Raw genomic sequence first — 18357 nt, 5'->3', positions numbered from 1 at the left:
GGGAGAGGGCCTGTGGGCGGAAGACTGGAGGGGGAAGAGAGGGGGGAAAGTAGGGGGCAGATTTCTAGGATATACCCTTTGGTCGGTTGATGATGCATGAAGGGGATTGGAACCATGGCAATGAAATGATATACGATGGAATGAATGCAAAACTAAAGTTCTCTCATGTAAACATGTAAACTATCATATAATTCACAATAAAACATTTAAAAAAAAAGAGAGAGAACTTCGCCACAGAGATGTTAAATGGTTTAGCTTAAATTCAGATGTTGGTTAGATGCAAATTGGGAATTTGAACATGACTGAGCTGGTTGTTAAAACGGTGCATTAAACCACCATATTCTACAAAAAACAGAGGCCAATATAGGGCACAGCAGGACTGACCCCATGGTCATCCAGTTCATTACCTCTGACTCAGGAATCCTATAGGACAGAGTGGCATTGCCCCATAGGGTGTCCAAGCTAGTCCACTCGGTCCCTTGCGAGACATTATGAGTCAGTGTGGACTTAATGTCAACAGGCTTGTTTTAATCTTACGAAAGCTAACTGATAGATATACAGCATTCTCCCATGGAGTGACTGGTGGGCTCAAACCACCAACCTTTCTTTCAGTTAGCAGCTAAATGCTCAACTACTGCACCAGCAGATACCTATAGCAGTGATTACTCAACAGCCCACTGACAGTGGGTTGATTCAGAATCGCAGTGACTCTGTAGAGGGTTTCCAAGACTGTAAATCTTTAACAGGAGTCGAAAGTTTTATCTTTCTCCCATGGAGCCGCTGGTGGATTTGTGCTTAGCAGTCTGGTGCTTATCCTTCAGTTTTACCAGCGTGTAGATCATAAACAGTGATTTGTTGTTGTTGTTGTTAAGTGCCTTAGAGTCAGTTCCAACTCATAGCACTCTTACATGGGGTTTCCAAGGCTGTGCAGCTTTGCAATAGAAAACCTCATCTTTCTCTGATGAGTGGCTGGTGGCCTCAAACCACCAACCTTGGGGTTCGCAGTCTAGTGTTTATCATACAGAACTACTTTGCTCCCACAATAATGATTTGTTGTTTTTGTTAAGTGCTGTCGAGTAGGTTCCAACCCCTAGCGACCTTCTAGAGGGTTTCCAAGGAGCAACTAGTGAGCTTGAACCACCAACCTTGCAGTTCAAACTGACTTTGCAGTCTAGTGCATTAACCAGGGGGTAGTTTCATTTTCCCCTGTCTCAAGCAGTCCATATTTGAAGGTAATATTGTGGAAGAAACAAATAACCTTTGCTGCAGCTGAGTGGTTCCTCCCAACAGGAGACATGACTAATCTTCACTGAGAATGGAAGAGTCTGATATTCTTAACACTTTTCTCTTCTGAGCATGTGAATCATATCATGAGCACCATGAATATTGCTGCCAAAGTTAGGTTTGCAACACCCAATTTTCCCTATGCATGGGTCCCGGTCCAGCTTTGTGAAAAGGAACCCCAGTCCTTGAATCCAAGATATGTCTCTCAATACAGCTTTATCCTTATAAATAAGATGCTTCATTTTTAAAGATCCCTGATTTTTTTAAAAAATAGGTTTAGACAGGGTTGTGATTCATTGCCTGACTTACATGGATTGACACAGTGGCTGCAGTCTTAGGCTCAAGCATAGCAGTGACTGAGGATGGCTCAGGACCTGGCAGTGCATCTTTCTATTGTATATAAGATCACTAAGAGTCAGAACTGTCTTGATGGTACTTAGCAACAACAATAACAAATCACTCTTTGTCATTTACCTGCTGGTAAAACTGTAGGATAAGCACCAGCCTGCACAAGGAAGCTTATGAAAGTTCACAGAAAACTAGAATTTAAAGATAATGGAATCTTTCCACAGACTTTTGGAAGCTCAGTCATATACATGTACATATACATATGTTGTTGTTGTTAGCTATCATTGTTATTTACAAGTACCGTCGTATCAGTTTTGGAGTCATATATGGAGTTACAGGTTTCATAGGCTATCCCTTTATGGAAACAGATAGATAGATCTTTCTGCCATGATGCTGTTGTTGTTAAGCATCATTGAGTCACTCCTGACTCATAGCGACCCTGTATAGGGTTTCTGAGGAGCAGCTGGTGAGCTTGAACCATTGACCTTGCAGTCCAAAGAGACCTTGAAGTCCAGTGCATTAATCCACAGTACCACATGAATTCATTAGGTGGGTTCAAACTGCTAACCTTTGATTAGCAGTTCAGTACTTAACCATTGTGCCACCAGGCTCCTAATATATATGTATGTGAAATATATGTATTTATGAATTTGAAATTAAAATGTAATTATTCTAAGAGCCTCAAAGTAAACCCCACACATGTATGAAAGAGTGAAGGGTGGTCTTTTTCATCACTGGTGCTAGATCAGTTGAATGCTGTTGTTGTTGTTAAGTGCCATGTAGTTGGTTCCGACACAGAGACCCTGTATAGGTTTTCCAAGGAGTGACTACTGGTTTTGAACTGACGATCTTGCAGTTAGCAGTCCAGTGCTTATCCAATAGTGCAAACCAGGACTCCAGATCAATTGAATAGTATATCTATAAAAGAATGTTGATCCCCAGTGCATACATTGCACAAAGAGTCAAGTGAAATGAGTCACATATAAAAAAATAAAGTCTTCAGAAGAAAACAAGAGAATGTCTTCATGTCCTTGGGAAAAATAAGATTCTTAAAGAAGACAAGAAAAAAGGTTTCATTCTATAAAAGCAATGATTGATAAATTGTAAATCATTAGAATTATAACCTTATTTCCTTCAAAAGACACAGAAGAATATGAAAAGACAAATGACTGCTGTACAAAAACATTTGCATAACATATCTGACTAAAGACTCATATTCAGAAAACTTAAACTTCTCAAAATTAGTGAGGAAAAAAAAGACATGTAATTTTAAATATGGATAAAATACCTGAACTGGCAAATAAACATATGAAAAGAGTTGTCAAGATTATTAGTCAGTGTTGTTGTTGATGTTAAGTGCCATAGAGTCGTTTCTGACCTATAGGGACCCTGTGTTGGGTTTCCAAGGAGCAGCTGGTGAGCTTGAACCGCCAACTTTGCAGTTCAAACTGACTTTGTAGTCTGGAGCATTAACCCACAACACCACACCAGGACTCCTATTAGTCAGAAGGGAAACGAAAATTGAAACTGTGAATGGCTAAAATTAAAAGGACTCAAAATCACAAGTATTGGTGAAAGTATGGGACAGATAGGAAGCTCACACATTGCTGGTGGGAATTCAAATTGAAGCCGTCACATTGGAAAGATATTTGGCAATATCTATAAAAGTTCAACATAGGTATACGCTATGCAATAAAACACAGAACCTGACTGAACCGCAAAAACATTACCTTGAGCCAAAAAAAGTCAGATAGAAAATAGCACAAACTGATTCCACTAACATGAAAGGCAAGAACAGGTAAAACTAATATAGCCATAGAAGTCAGGATGTTTATGTTATTAAGTGCCATTGAGTCAGTACCAACTCGTAGTGAGTTTGTATAGGGTTCCTGAGAAACAGTTCGTGGGTTTTACTGCAGACCTTGAGCTTCACAGTCTAGTGCTGATCCTACAGTGCCACACCAGGAGTCTAGAAGTCAGGATAGCAGCTACAATTGGGGAGCAGAGTAGAAGTGCCTGGGGTACAGACAATGTCCTAGATCTTCATCTGGATGGCTCTATGGGTGTACACATATATACAAACTTACCCAGCTATACTCTTAAAATTTGTTCACTTAACTCTGTAGGTTTTTGTTGTTAAGTGCTGTTGAATTGGTTCTGACTCATAGCAACCCAGTATAGGGTTTCTGAAGAGCAACTGGTAAGGAATTAAATAAAAATGATTGACTCATATAAAATAAAGTAATGATAACAATATTTTTAACTCAGTGTTACTTTTGAGAGAGTGGATTATTGTAGTGGTCTTTCAGGCTATAATTCAGAAAATAATGTATTTATTTTGACAATTTATTGCTCTTCAAGATGTAAGTCTCATAAAATCTTGGAACCAGAGGCATAAAAGTTGAAGATTATCTACAGATAATTGTTGTTGTTAAGTGTCATCAAGTTGGTTCCAACTCATAGCGACACTGTGTAGGGTTCTGGGGGAAGGCTGGTGTGTTTGAACTGCCGACCTTGCAGTTCAAACCTACCTGTGGCCCGGTATTTATCCAATAGTGCCATACCAGTAACTAACATTTATAGAGCAGTTATTACTCATAAAATATTTATGCTCCCATTGTTCCATTTGAATCTCATAACAACCCTACAATTAACACTATTATCTTTGCTATTTTATAGATGAGAGAATTTAAATATCAAAAAGATGATGTACATATAATCTGGTCTAAACAATTTGTATTTCTCTGTGGGAGAAAAATTAGGCTTTATTGTAAAGATTTACAACCCCGGAAACCCTATCTAGGGTTGGTATGAGTTGAAACTGACTCTGCAGCATGCAACCACCACCACCAAACAGTTTGTAACTGTTAGAAACGTGACCAGAATATCTGTTTATGTTTCATAACATAATGGTGTTATATATATAACACGTACCAGTCTTCATGGGTTGATCTTTATTTGAAATTGAGTTTTATCTTCTCCTAGTGTACCACATTCTCACTCTATGAAACCTGGTCATGCTTATCTTTACCCTAAAGGGAAAACACCCTTTACATTGCCAACTACCTTATACTTTAATTTAATCTACAAATATTTATTAGGCATCCATCCTTGTAAAGCATTGTGTACACAGACACTGTGTACCCTGCAGGTTTACAATTCAGAAATGTAAGATTTTTCTCAATTGTATCTTATATATATGAACATGGAGTCCTGGTGTGGTATTGTAAGATAAGGCCTGGACTGCTAACCTGAAGGTCATCGGTTCAAATCTACCAACCACTTCTCAGAAACCTATATAAGATCACTATGAGTTAGAACCAAATTGATATCACTTGCCAACAACAACATACGTGAACATATAATTGTATGCAAACTATCAGACTATGGTTTGTTACCATCCATAAGGCTTTCACTTGCCAGGTTTTTAAAAATTTTTGGAAGTAGATTGCTAGACCCTTCTTCGTAGTCTGTCTGTCTGGTAGCGCTGCTGAAAACTGCCACCGTGGTGACCCTGTTGGTATTTGACATGCTGGTGGGTTAACTTGCAGCATCACAGCAACATACAAGCCACCATGGTACAACAAACTAACAGACAACTAGTACGCCTTACCCAAGTCATGGGAGTGCTGTTGCTATGTAGGACAAGCACTGTACTGCTAAATACAAGCTCAGGGTTTCAGTTCAACAGTTGTTATTTGACAGAAAGCTGAGAATTTCTGCTACCACAAGAATTACAAACCTCAGAATCCCTATGCAGTGTTGTTCTCAGTTGAAACTGACTGAACTGCACTTAACAGGAATAGCAACAACCCAACCCATGGTATTTTCAATAGCATCATATAAGCCCAAAATCTATACAATAAATAAGAAAGACAAGAAAAAAATTGATATCTTTGAATTATGATGTTGACAAAGAATATTAAACATACCATAGACTATGCATGCCATCTAATTATTTATTTTGGTCCTGGTGTGGTGCTATGTATGGGTTAATGCGCCAGACTATAAAGTCATTTGAACTGCAAGTTTGGCTGTTCAAGTTCACTAGCTGATCCTTGGAAACTATACAGGGTCGCTATAGGTAGGAATTGACTTGATGGCCTTTAACAACAACAACACAAGACCTCTTTAAAGTGTTTGCTGTTGTTGTTGTTAAGGGCTGTCAAGTCATTTCCAACCCATAGCAACCCTTTATAGGGTTTCTGAGTAGCAGCTGGTGTGTTTGAATTACCTACCTTGTGGTTCAAACGACTTTGCAGTGCAGTGCATTAGCTTACAGTGCCACACTAGGGACTCCCTTATAGTGTTTAAGAGTAAAGTCAGTTTGAGGACTAAAGTGTGCCTGACCTATGCCATGGTATTTTCAGTAGCCACATATGCATGTGAAAGTTGGACAAAGAATAAGGAAGACCTTAAAAGAATTGATGCAGCTGAGTTATGGTGTTGGAGAAGAACATTAAAGGTGCCATGGACTGCCAGAAGTACAAACAAATCTGTGTTGGAAGAAGTACAACAGAATGCTCCTTAGAAGCCAAGATGGTTGAACTTCATCTCTCATATTTCAGATGATTCCTTGGAGAAGGACATCATGCTTGGTAAAGTGGAGGGTAAACAAAAAAGAGGGAGACCCCAGTGAGATAGATTGGCACAGTGACAGCAACAACGGGCTCACGAATGGCAGCAATTGAGAAGATGGTTCAGGACGGAGCGGTGTTTTTTCTGTTAAACACAGCATCACTGTGGGTCAAAACTGCCTCAACAGTATCTAACAACAGCCAAATTTCTCCATTCTGCAATGAATTATACATCCTAGCCTCTGTGTCTTTATACCCATTTTGAAGTGAGTTGTTAATAAGTCAGGATTAATATGAAACTGATGTGGCACTGTAGGATAAGTACTCAACCACAAGCTCAGCTTGAACTATAAGATCAGTGGTTCAAACTCACTGGCCACTCCTGGGAAACCCTAAATGGGGTCGCTATGGGTCGGAACCAACTCGACAGCACTTAACAACAACAACACAGTGCAACTGAGGAGTATAGGAACTAAGGAGTGCTGGTATGGTGCTGCAGGATAATGTGCTGGACTTCAAGGTCAGTTTGAACCACAAGGTTGGCTGTTCAAACCCATCAGCTGCTCCTCTGCAACCTTAGATAGGGTCGCTACTGGTTGGAACCGACACAATATCACTCAACAACAACAAGGAGTACAAAGTCCTAGTGTGGCACTGTAGGTTAAGTACAGGACTGCAAGATCGATTTGAACTGAAAGGTGAGTGGATCAAACCAACCAGCCAATCCTTGGAAACTGTACACAGGGTAGCCATGAGTCACAACACACTAAACGGCACTTAACAACAAGGAGTAAGGATAAAAGGTGAGACTAGAGGGAAAGAATTCAAGTCCTGGTATGGCATTGTGGGTTAATGTACTGGACTGCAAAGTCTGTTTGAACCACAAGGTTGGTAGTTCAAATTTACCAGTTGCTCTTTGGAAATCCTATGCAGGGTCACCATGACTAGATGGCACTTTAAAGCTACAACAAAGGAAAAGTATTAAGGTGGAACTAAGGCTTAGGGATTAAGGTAAGGTTAGAGATAAAGGATTACAGCAGATATAAGGATTAAGGATGCCCCCTGTTTATTAGAGGGTATGACTCAGGTCTTAGTTTCCCTTGGAACTATAGTCTGACTCCAATGTATAGGATTGCTTTATAAAAACTCGCTCACTTTCTTTCAATCCTGTACCTGGCTCCTTTTGTCTGACATCCAGTTTGTGGGACTTTCAGTTCCTTACCTGACCGAATTCACCAGCTGCTACAGTTTTGCACATCAATAGCCTGTCATCTGACCTGCCAATTTGGATGAGAAGATTTCTCCATACAGGTCTCTGAATACAGATTAAGGACTTACAGGTTTCACAATTATGTGAGCTGTTTCTTTATCAGTTGTGAGTTTTGTGAGATGTTGCAGTGTGTTGTATAAGACCTGAAAGAGGGGAGGAGTTGGTCATACCAAGGATTGTGAAGTGGTTTAATATGTTGGAAAAGTCAGGCAGTTGGGATATCTGTAACCTCAACTCATAGGGACCAGTCTTGTGCTGATGTTTCTGAAATAAATTATTCATGCAGAGTGCCAGAATAATGAACAAATCTGACAAGGAAGAAGTAGAGCCAGAATGTTCCTTAAAAATGAGGATGGGGAGACTTTGTCTCCCATTCTTTTGGCATGTTATCAGTAGGGACCATTACTTGGAGAAAGACAACATACTTGGTAAAGTAGAACATCAGTGAAAAAGAGAAAGACTCTCAATGAGATGGTTTGACAGAGTGGCTTCAACAATGGGTGCAAACAAAGCAATGATAAGGGGAAAACATGTATCCTCACTTTAGAATATCACAAACATGTTGACTTGTGTTTTATTGACTATGCAAAGGCATTTGATTGTGTGTGGATCACAATAACCTATGGATGACATTTAGAAAAATGAATATTCGAGAATACTTCATTGTGCTCATGAGGAACCTGTGCACAGACCAAGAGGCAGTAGCTTGCACAGAACAAGGGGATACTGAGTGGTTTAAATTCAGGAAGGGTGTATGCAAGGACTGTATTCTTTCGATATGTATGCTGAGCAAATAATCTGAGAAGCTAAATTATATGAAGAAGAAAGTGGCATCAGGATTGGAGGAAGATTCATTAACAACCTGTGATACACAGATGATATAAGCAGCAGTCAAGAATTCAAAAGACATATCTCATTAAGCAAATCTTCTGCAAAAGACCTCTTTAAAGTGTTCCATAGAATAGATGTCAGTTTGAGGAACAACATTCATCTGACCCAAACTGTGGCATTTTCAATCACCTGCCTCATATGCATGTGAAAGTTGGACAATGAATAAGGAAGACTATAGAACAATCAATGTATTTGAATTATGGTGTTGGCAACGAATAAAAGAATTTTGTCCACTGGTGACTCTCAAACAGCTAATAATCCTAGCTTACTATAGATGAAAATCCTATTTTTAATACTTGAAATACAAACTTATAATCTAACTTTTCAATGATTTAGAGACAAACCTTAATAGCCATAAATACTGAAAAGGAAAATACATTTTATAAGTTAAAACAATATATATCACAGAAGGATTATAAAACAAAAACAAAAACCCTCTGCCTTGAATTTTAAGTCCCATGTTTTTTTTTTTTTTTAAAAAGACTGAATTTTAAACATGCTGACTGAATCTTGCAGAAAAACTTTTATATTTTATTGAGAATTTTAAGGCCTGAGAATAAACCCCATATTTTAATATGAATACTATTACATATATTAAATACATACTACATATGTCATATATATATATAAACAGCCTCACTATTGAGAATATTAAAGAGAATTTACAATCTAGGGTGTTAGGTTGAGGACTACACCTTTTAGTAGTCTACCATCTAGTCAGGGATATAAGACATATTTATACAAAGGCAAGTAGAAAATAACAGTATGAGCTCAGTGTCATATGAGTGACTAAGAAAATAATTGACAATTAATTGTTGTGGGAACACAGAGAAAGAAGAGCAGAAAGGGCATTTTTTCTGTTGGGTTTAAAGGGATTTTTCCTATGGAAAGAGAGATGGAGCTGGGCCCTGAGTGCCCAGTGGGATGTGCAAAAGTACAGGTACTGAAAAGGAAGCAAGGGAAATGGCTGGAAAATGAATTTGCCAACTTTGTGGGCAAGATCATGCAAATAATGTCACTAACATTTTTAGAGCATGTTTGTTCGATTTTCAGCAGAGAAAAAAAAGCATGAAAGTCACCCAAAATGGAGTTCTGTCCTATTGTCCCTGTAACTATTTTTACCTCTTTTACTACCACCACCACTTGCTTCCTTTCTACTACATATAACCTACAAAGTCAAGTCTCTTACTTACTTTCTGACTAGGATGCCCTTACTGTCTAATGAACCTCTACGTATATGTTTAGCTTCACTCTGGAGGTTTCATCCCTGAAACCTTGTTTGGCCACATTCCATGTTGCTACATCTATAAAATTAGTCAATCTTTACATCCATGATCTGTATCTCCCCACTAGACAACTGTTACACTTTCATAATTGAACCCAGTATAGAATGTAGAACCCCAAACCCCACTGGTAGTCAGGAAATCAAATCATGTATTGCATTTTGCAAATCTTAAAGTGTTATTAAACAAAGCTGTCACTTAAGACTAAGGTGCTTTAGACCTAAGCCATGGGCTTTTCAAACATCTCACATGCATTCAAAAGCTTGACAATGAATAGACTTAAGAAGAACTGTTGTTGTTAAGTGCCTTTGAATCAATTCCAACTCATAGCAACCCTGTAAAGAGTTTCTGAGGAGGGACTGTGGTCAGCAGTCCAGTGTTTATCTATAGTGCCACACACTGATGCCTTTGAGTTATGGTGATGGTGAAGAATAGTATATATATATATGGACTGCCAGAAGAACAAACAAATCACTGTTGGGAGAAATACAGTGAGAAAGTGTCGTAGAAGTAGGATGATGAAACTTGATCTCATGTAAGAAGACCAGCACCTGGATAAAGGTGTCATGCTTGGTCAAGTAGCGGGCCAGCAATAAAGAGGAAGCCTCTTAACAAGATGGATTGATGCAGTGGATGCAAAAAAATAGCAACAACTGTGAAGACAGTGCAGGACCAGGAGTATTACTACTGTACACACAATAGCTACGACTTGGAGCCAACTTAATGACCATCAAGTTAGTTCTGATTCATAGCTACCCAGGATAGGGTTTCTAAAGGGCAGCTGGTAGATTTGAATCATCGACCTTGTGTTTGCAGTCTAGTGCTTATCCTGCATCAGGATTCCAACAACAAAGTAAAGCATATTAACTCATTATTATACAACTCAAAGGTTAAGACAGGCCTCATGAGATGTGCTATTGGAAATGAGATCAGAATTACAAAAATGCAATCATCAAAAGGATTTGACAACAGATTATTTATTGTAAGTAAAGAGAAAAGTAAGTACTTTGTCTCTGAGGTGGGAATAAGTGTGTCCTAGTAACCAAGAGAACGTTAGTTGGCTGGAGCATAGCTACCAAGGGCTGCCTGATTTGACTTGATTTCAGTAAAATTGACAGAGGTGAGAAACTTAAGGCCTTGCAGACTCTGGAAAAAGGTTTAGATTTACTCTAAGTAAAAAGTAAAACCAGTGAAGGGTGTTAAACAGAAGCATACCATGATGAACTGTGTGGTTTTAAAAGATCACTGTGACTGCAATACGGAATATACAAAAAAGAAAAAAAAAAACAAACCAAATTCATCACCAATGAATCAATTCTGACTCCTAGTAACCCTGTATAGAATGATGTTGTTGTTGTTAGATGCCATCAAGTTGGTTCCAATTCATAGTGAAGAACAGAAGGAAACACTGCCCAATACTGTGCTATCCTCACAATCATTGTTATGTCTGAGCCCAGTATCGAATGTAGAACCCCAAAACCCACTGGAATCAATTTGATTTTGACTCATGGTAAACCTATATAAAGTTCCTGAGACTAACTCTTTGCAGGAGCAGACAGCCTCATCTTTCTCCCACAGAAAGCAGTAAATTCAAAAGCAATCTAGTATACTATATTGACTTCTACTTAGGTTAGAGATAGGAGGAAAGTGCAAAATGCAAAGAGAAGTGGAGAGTTTCAGGACACATTTTAGAGCTAGAACGAACAGATTTCATGATGTACTGGATAAAGTGGATAAGGTATTTGGAGAAATCAAGGATAAATCCTAAGTATTTGCCTTAAACAATTAGATGGATATTGTTTCAAGTTTCTGAGTTTAGAAAGTTAGGGATGATTTTTATACACTTATTTTTAAGGGAAAAAAAATTCTACTTTCTCATTTTGTGTCAGAGATGTCTCCCAGGCATCCACATGGAAATTTCAAGTAATCAGTGGGTATAGGAATGAAGCTTGGAGGGACAACAAAGATAACAAATTATTTACAGGATCTCCTTCATGGTGGGCATCTAATCAAATTAAAACAAAATGTACATGAGAAGAATAAGGAAATCTATACACATTACCTGTTGTTGCAAGCTCCTGTGATAAGTCTGTATTTATTTGCAACACAAGTATTTGGACATTTTGGTGGTAACATATAAGGCAGGCATCCAGACAAATTTGCAAGTGTGTTCAAAAGATCCACTGATAAAACATCTGAGAAAAAAGTAAACAAACCAGATTCACTCTATAATTCTAAATCAATCTATAATTAATAATATCTCAAAAGTTGGTCTGACAATAGGAATTCGGGATTGACTTGTCAAATCAAATTACTTGGTATATTTAATGGTTGGTTTTCTAGAACAATTCAATGGAATGTTTTTCTCAGTATACCAATGATATGTTGCTGTTCTTGTTAAATGTCATTGAGTCAGTTCTGACTCATAGTGATCCTATATAGGTTTTCCAAGGAGTGACTGATGGGTTTGGATCACTAACCTTGTGTTTAGCATTCCAGTGCTTATACTATCTCACTAGGATTCCAGTGATGGTATGTGGTGATGGTGGTTGTGTGCCTAGGAATCGATTCCAACTCATAGCAACCCTGTATAGGGTTTTGTTGTTGTTGTTAAGTGCCAACGAGTCAGTTCTGACCCATAGCAACCCTCTAGAGGGTTTCCAAGGAGCTACTGGTGAGCTTGAACCACAAACCTTGCAGTTCAAACCGACTGTGCAGTCTAGCACATTAACCCACAGCGCCACACCAGGACTTGTTGTTATGTGTCCTGGAATCGGTTCCGACCCATAGCGACCCTGTACAGGATTTACAAGGCTGTAAATCTTTACCAGAGCAGAAAGTCTCATCTTTCTTCTGTAGAGTAGCTGATAGATTCAAATAGCTGATCTTGCAGTTATCAATCCAACTTGTAACCCACTATCCTACCAAGGTTCCTTAATGATGGTATAGGCTGACTCTTATGAAATTGTGACTTTTGAATGTAAAAGGTGGTTAAAAATTGTCAGTGCATGTAGTTTAGCTTAGTATTACCAAGAGGTGCTTTGTATATGTAAAAAGATGATTGTAGTAAAAGTGCAACTCATTTTTGTTCTATAGATTATAACTTAGAGAAAATCATTCATTCATTCAATTCAGTTCAGTATGAACTTCAAGGTCAGTGGTTCAGACTCACCAGCCACAACTTGGCAATCTTATACAGGGTTGCTATGTGTCAGAACCAACTTGAAGGCACTTAACAACAACAACAACATTCTGGAGTCCTAGTATGATGCTGTAGGATGGGCACTGGAATTCTAACTGCAAAATTGACTGTTCAAACCACCAGCTGCTCCTTGGAAACTCTATACAAGTTGAGAGGGACCAGATTCGACAGCACTTAACAACAACTGTTTACCCAACTCAGTATATTATTTATCTGAATTATAAGTCACAGTCTGTATTCTAAATATCTTCATAATTAAGTTTGTGAAACACTATACATGCAAACAAATGTGAAATGAACAATAAAAGAGGTTTCTTTTTAATTGAAAAATATGTGAATTGTCATATGTATATGAAACCTAAATCATTCTTACGAAGAAAATCTTCCTTCTTCCCTTAAATCAATAGTTCTTTCATTTAATTTCCTTGAGTTTTTTTTATTGTTAGGAACGTGTGTTTTTCTTTCCCTTTTTTTTCCGGCCAATGTATTTTAGCTTTGTGGTCTTTAAGAAAATGATTTAAAGAATTCTGAATGCCCAGAAGGATAAGCAAACAATCTACTTCTCAGAGTTATTGCCAATTCTCATTTTACACATCTCCAATGTTAATCAACTTACTTGGGCCCCCCATTCACAACAATAGCACAGCTGAAGCATTTGTGTCTAGTGATAGCACCAACTCTTCAGAAGACAAAGAATATACAGTCTTTGTTTCCCCATCTTCCCCCAGAACTTCACCTTGGTCAAGTTTGCTAAAAGCATTAATAAGTCTATCCATGAAACTTCATTTTTCCAGATATTGATTTTTAGTTTCCTTCCTGTAAATCTTTCCAACTTAAGATCCCCTAAAACAGTGTCTTTTATTCTTCTTCTAATTCTTTTGTTGCTTATATATTATTTAAGAAATAAAAACAAGGGCTGTTTAGTTGCCTATGGTGTGGTACTGTTGGATAAGCACTTGACCATAGGTTGGTTTGAACTGCAAGCTGGTTCATATTCACCAGCTGCTCCTCAGAAACCATATGCAGAGTCGCTGAGTCGGAATTGACTTGATGGCACTTAACAACAACAAGAATCACTAGTTATTTCTCCAAGAGGGTTTATATAGATCTTAAAATATAGCATCATATCTTTGATTAACCAAATACCAAAGAAATTGAAATATCTACTATGGTGGGAAACAAACAATAAACTGGAAGAAATGTATTCTATCCTGAAACTGGAGAGGAGCAAAACAAGGTTTTTAATAATTAATAATAATAATGATAATCATTGAATAAATGAGAATGAGTTTATAGGAATGGTTAAATAAAATTCTGAATATGATTTGAATTCAGTTAATAGAAGACTATCAGACCTGAAAATATGAGTGCAGATACTTTAGAACAGAAAAATGTCCAAGTATAAGAAAAAAATGTTCAGTAAAAAAGAAAAAAAATAGCAATATGACTATGTTGTTATTGTTAAGTGTTGTCAGGTTTCTGGGACTTTACAACTTTGTGGGCATAGAAAGCTTCTTCTTTCTTCCTTGCTGGTGGACTCTAACAGCCTACTCTGTGATTCACAGTTCAGTGCTTATCATTCACCATTGAGTGATATCATTCACCATTATCATAACTAATTTAATAAGCAAGCTAAGCCAATGTGAAGAAACAGACTGAAAAGAGAGATACATATATTTGATGATAGTTAACATTTGATAACAGAATGATGGGGAACATTGGTAATGCAATAGTTAAGCACTCTACTGCTACGGTGACTGGTGGTTTGAACCTACCAGTCACTGTATGGGGCCAGGCTTTAGTAAAGATTATAACCTTGGAACAGTTCTTTTCTGTTTGACTTGACTGAAAAGCTATGGGGTTAGTGGATTAATAGGAGGTCATTGTGGATTCTTTTACTGTCCCACACTATAAAATTTCTAAATAGGCTAAGTTTATACTGAAAATATTAAAAAACATTTTTGGTTTGTGGGTTGTTAAATTCTATAATATGACCTGGATTCAAACACATCAGCGTAATCTCCTTAATTGCTTAAATCCACAGGTTTAGGCAATAAGAATTGAGATTCCAGACCATGGACCAGAAAACTAATGTCTTCTAATACCAAACATAATTTCTATTATAGTCCTAGTCTATAATGTGATAAGAAAGCAGACCAATAGTTCTTAGAAATGTTTTTAACCACACTCTTTGAAACAAAAATTGTTTCCAATGAATCTTTGGTTTTAAGAGAATCAATTAAATTTAAGTGTCCTCCTAACTGAGAATTCTGGCTAATCCTGGTTTAGCTGTGTCTGCCTTGTTCTAAAGGCTAAGACAATCAATAACAAATTAACTTACAGCTAATTAGGATGAAGAATTCAGGACCAAGTCATTTTTGGTATAGCACTGAAAAAAGGCTGTAAAACTTAAACTAAGTATTATAACATATTGCTTTCTCTCTGTTATAGAAATTATAAGTATGACACATGATTGTAACCATTATCAACTAAAATATGTTTTATTGATAAAGTACTTTAGAGCTAACTGATTTCCTCTTTGCTTTCATTTTGGTCTGTCCATATCCATCTGGTGAGTTGTTGCTGTTAAGTGCTATAAAGTCAGTTCAGACTCATAGCAACCCCATATGAGGTTTCCAAGGAGTGGCTTGTGAGTTTGAACCACTGGCCTTCAGGTTCAAACTAACCTTGCGATCCAGCACTTTAACCCACAGCAACTAAAGTTCTCATTTTGAAAGGTTTGAGTAACTGCATTAAGGTAACAATGAGAAAGTGGAAGACTGGGTCATTTCAAGTTCTCTCACAATAATGTGCGGCTTGCACCTAAGTATGTTTCCTCAAGATATACATATATATCAATGAGCTTCCCAAATTTAATTAGGTAGGCAGAGTATAGAAAGATTCTTAGCTTGTTTTATAAAATAAGAGGTTTAGCTTTTTGAGCTAGCTTCTCCAAATTTGAATTAAATAGTAGAGACTAACAAAAAGAAAGCAATGAGTCTGTTTTTCAAACATTTTTGAAGATCTGCTACTTTTGTACTGTTAATGGACATGAATTACACTCCTGATTGGTGTCAAACCTCTGCAACCCCCACTGTTGACCATGAACAAGTTTGGCATGTTGTTGAAGGACTGGGGGTTGTCACTCCCCAGGGCAAGGACCAGGGCACTCAGGAGGTATGCTTACCAGTTGGGTTCTGTGATTGCTTAGGTTTCAGGTAAAATTTTTTTTTCAGTGCTTGTATTGAAATGTCCATTATCTCTGCTGCTTGAGAAATAGCTCGGCTAGTTGGTTCAGGGAGCTTAGAAAAAGAGAGAAGCTGAGCTGGGGAATTTGCTTCCCTTTTCTTGAGGTTTCTAAGGCACAAAAAGAGAAATACAAAATAAATTATTATTTTATGGCACTTTTCAAAGTTATTTAATGTATTTACTGAGCATTTACTGAGTAACTACTATCTAGCAGGTAGGATGATAGGCCCAGTGGGGTATGCAAAAATAAATAAAATACTGATTCTGTTCACAAGTGATCAACATCACAAGATGAAGAACATGTCTAATTTATGTCATTTATAAAACTTTCATATCTATATTTGTTTTAGTCTCATACCAAGGTTATAAAATAAATATTTGGTAAATTTTCAACTATCTTTTTTCTTTCACTTTTTGGTCCAAAACATGGAAGTTCAGAGAGAAAACAGACTTTTCCATGTCACACAGCCAGCAAATACTAAGGTTCTGAAGTAATTCTAAAGTCTTGGTTCTTTCTTTACACTACAATACAGAGAATCCATTAACTGTAGCAACAAAATATGGCAACCTAGATGGTTACAGTTTTGTCATTCACATTTTAAAAAATCACCATAAAATACTAATTTCTAAGTGAAACTTTATGAAATCTGCTACCAGATGTCTCCTTTCAGTTGCTGATGTTTCCCTCCTCTGTCAATTCTTGAGGTTGCCAGGAGTTCTAACTACAGAAAATAATCTAAAGTCTTTTCAAGGTTCATCTGACCATTCCATTCAGAATCTAGGGTTCCTTAAAGGAGCATGGACAAAGAGGACCCTACAACGAGCCAGCAAAATACACAGAGCCCATCAGCACTGACAGAACAACTGCAGAATGGAATTTTCTAGGTGCCTGCCCATACCCACCTAACCCTAGGACCCTGTTTTCAGTTTATTTTAGCCTTCCTGTTGTTCTCAGAGAAGGGGCTGAAACAGACCAAAATTTGAAGAATGATTTGGCCACCCTCAAAATTCGTGTTCTTCCCAGAAGTTTAGAATGTGACTGTATTTGGAAATATGGCCTTTGCAGATGTGATTACTTAAGATGAGATTGTACTGAAGTAGGCTGAGCCCTAATTCCAACAAGAGTAGTTTTCTTACAACAAGAGAAGAGATGCACACAGGGACACACAACATCAAGTAATGGTGGAGGAAGAGATGGATTGCCAAGAATTGCCAAGGTTTACTAGATACCTCTACAATCTAGAATAGAGGCATATATAGAACAAAAACTCACTCAGAGCCCTCCAGAAGGAGCCAACTTTGCCTATACATTAACTTCAGACATGGTGTGGTGCTGTAGGATAAACACTTGACAAAAAGATCTGTTTGAACCACAAGGCTGGCAGTTCAAACCCACCAACTGCTCCTTGGAAACACTATGCAGGTTTGTTATGAGTCAGAACTGACTCAATTACACTTAACAACAAAAATAAGCATTCAGAACTGTGAAAAAATAAATTTCTATTACTTTAAGTCACACAGTATGTACTTATGGCAATCATAGGAAATTAATCCAGGTTTGTCCTGAATAGAAATCAGGATTTAATACTGCCACATTGTTCCTTTGAGTCTGTCAGTTCTGAGAGCAAACAGAGCTTAATATTTTCCTTAATGATATTTATTTAACATTTATCACTTAGAAATGAGTTTTGCTAAGAGGAAAAATAATTTTTAAATATAAAAATCAATTTGATAATTATAAGAAGAGTAATGGAAGTAGGTGTTTTTTGTTTTGTTTTTTTGAATTAACACCATTTGTTGTTGTTGTTAGGTGCCATCGAATTGGTACCAGCTCATAGTGACCTTATGCACAGCAGAACGAAACAATGCCTAATCCTGAGCCAACCTCACTATTGTTGCCATGCTTGAGTCCATCGATGCTGGCACTTGGCCAGTCCATCTCGTTGGGAGTCTTCCTCTTTTTCTCTGACCCTCCATCTTACCAAACATGATGTCCTTCTGCGACTGGTCCCTCCTGAAAATACATCTGAAGTATGAGCGACTAAGTTTGGCCATCCTGGCCTCCACAGAGCACTCTGGCTGCACTTCTTCTAACACAGATATGTTGGTTCTTTTGGCAGCCCATGGCACTTTCAATATTCTCCTCCAACACCATAACTCAAAAGCACATTTTGTTATAATATATGGCTTTATCTTCTCAAGCTGATCTTTGAAATTTTTCTGTTCAGCTCTTGGACCTCCTCATTTCTTCCA

At 37.7% G+C, this 18357-nt stretch overlaps 1 protein-coding gene across 2 annotated transcripts in view; it reads right to left on the bottom strand.

Moving 5' to 3' along the window:
* Positions 1 to 18357, bottom strand: part of TPO (thyroid peroxidase) — a 214629-nt gene that overhangs the window by 179134 nt on the left and 17138 nt on the right. For both annotated transcript variants that reach the window (XM_006863961.1, XM_006863962.1), the window contains exons 3-4: positions 16043 to 16212; positions 11716 to 11848 (exon numbers count right to left, since the gene is read on the bottom strand). In XM_006863961.1, the coding sequence (XP_006864023.1) occupies positions 11716 to 11848; positions 16043 to 16212 (303 nt within the window). The remainder of the gene's footprint in view (positions 1 to 11715; positions 11849 to 16042; positions 16213 to 18357) is intronic.

Source organism: Chrysochloris asiatica, unplaced genomic scaffold (genome assembly GCF_000296735.1).
Source record: "Chrysochloris asiatica unplaced genomic scaffold, ChrAsi1.0 scaffold00058, whole genome shotgun sequence".
Lineage (NCBI taxonomy): Eukaryota > Metazoa > Chordata > Mammalia > Afrosoricida > Chrysochloridae > Chrysochloris > Chrysochloris asiatica.
Note: the sequence above shows the minus strand (reverse complement) of the source record. Positions and strands in the feature narration are given on the sequence as shown.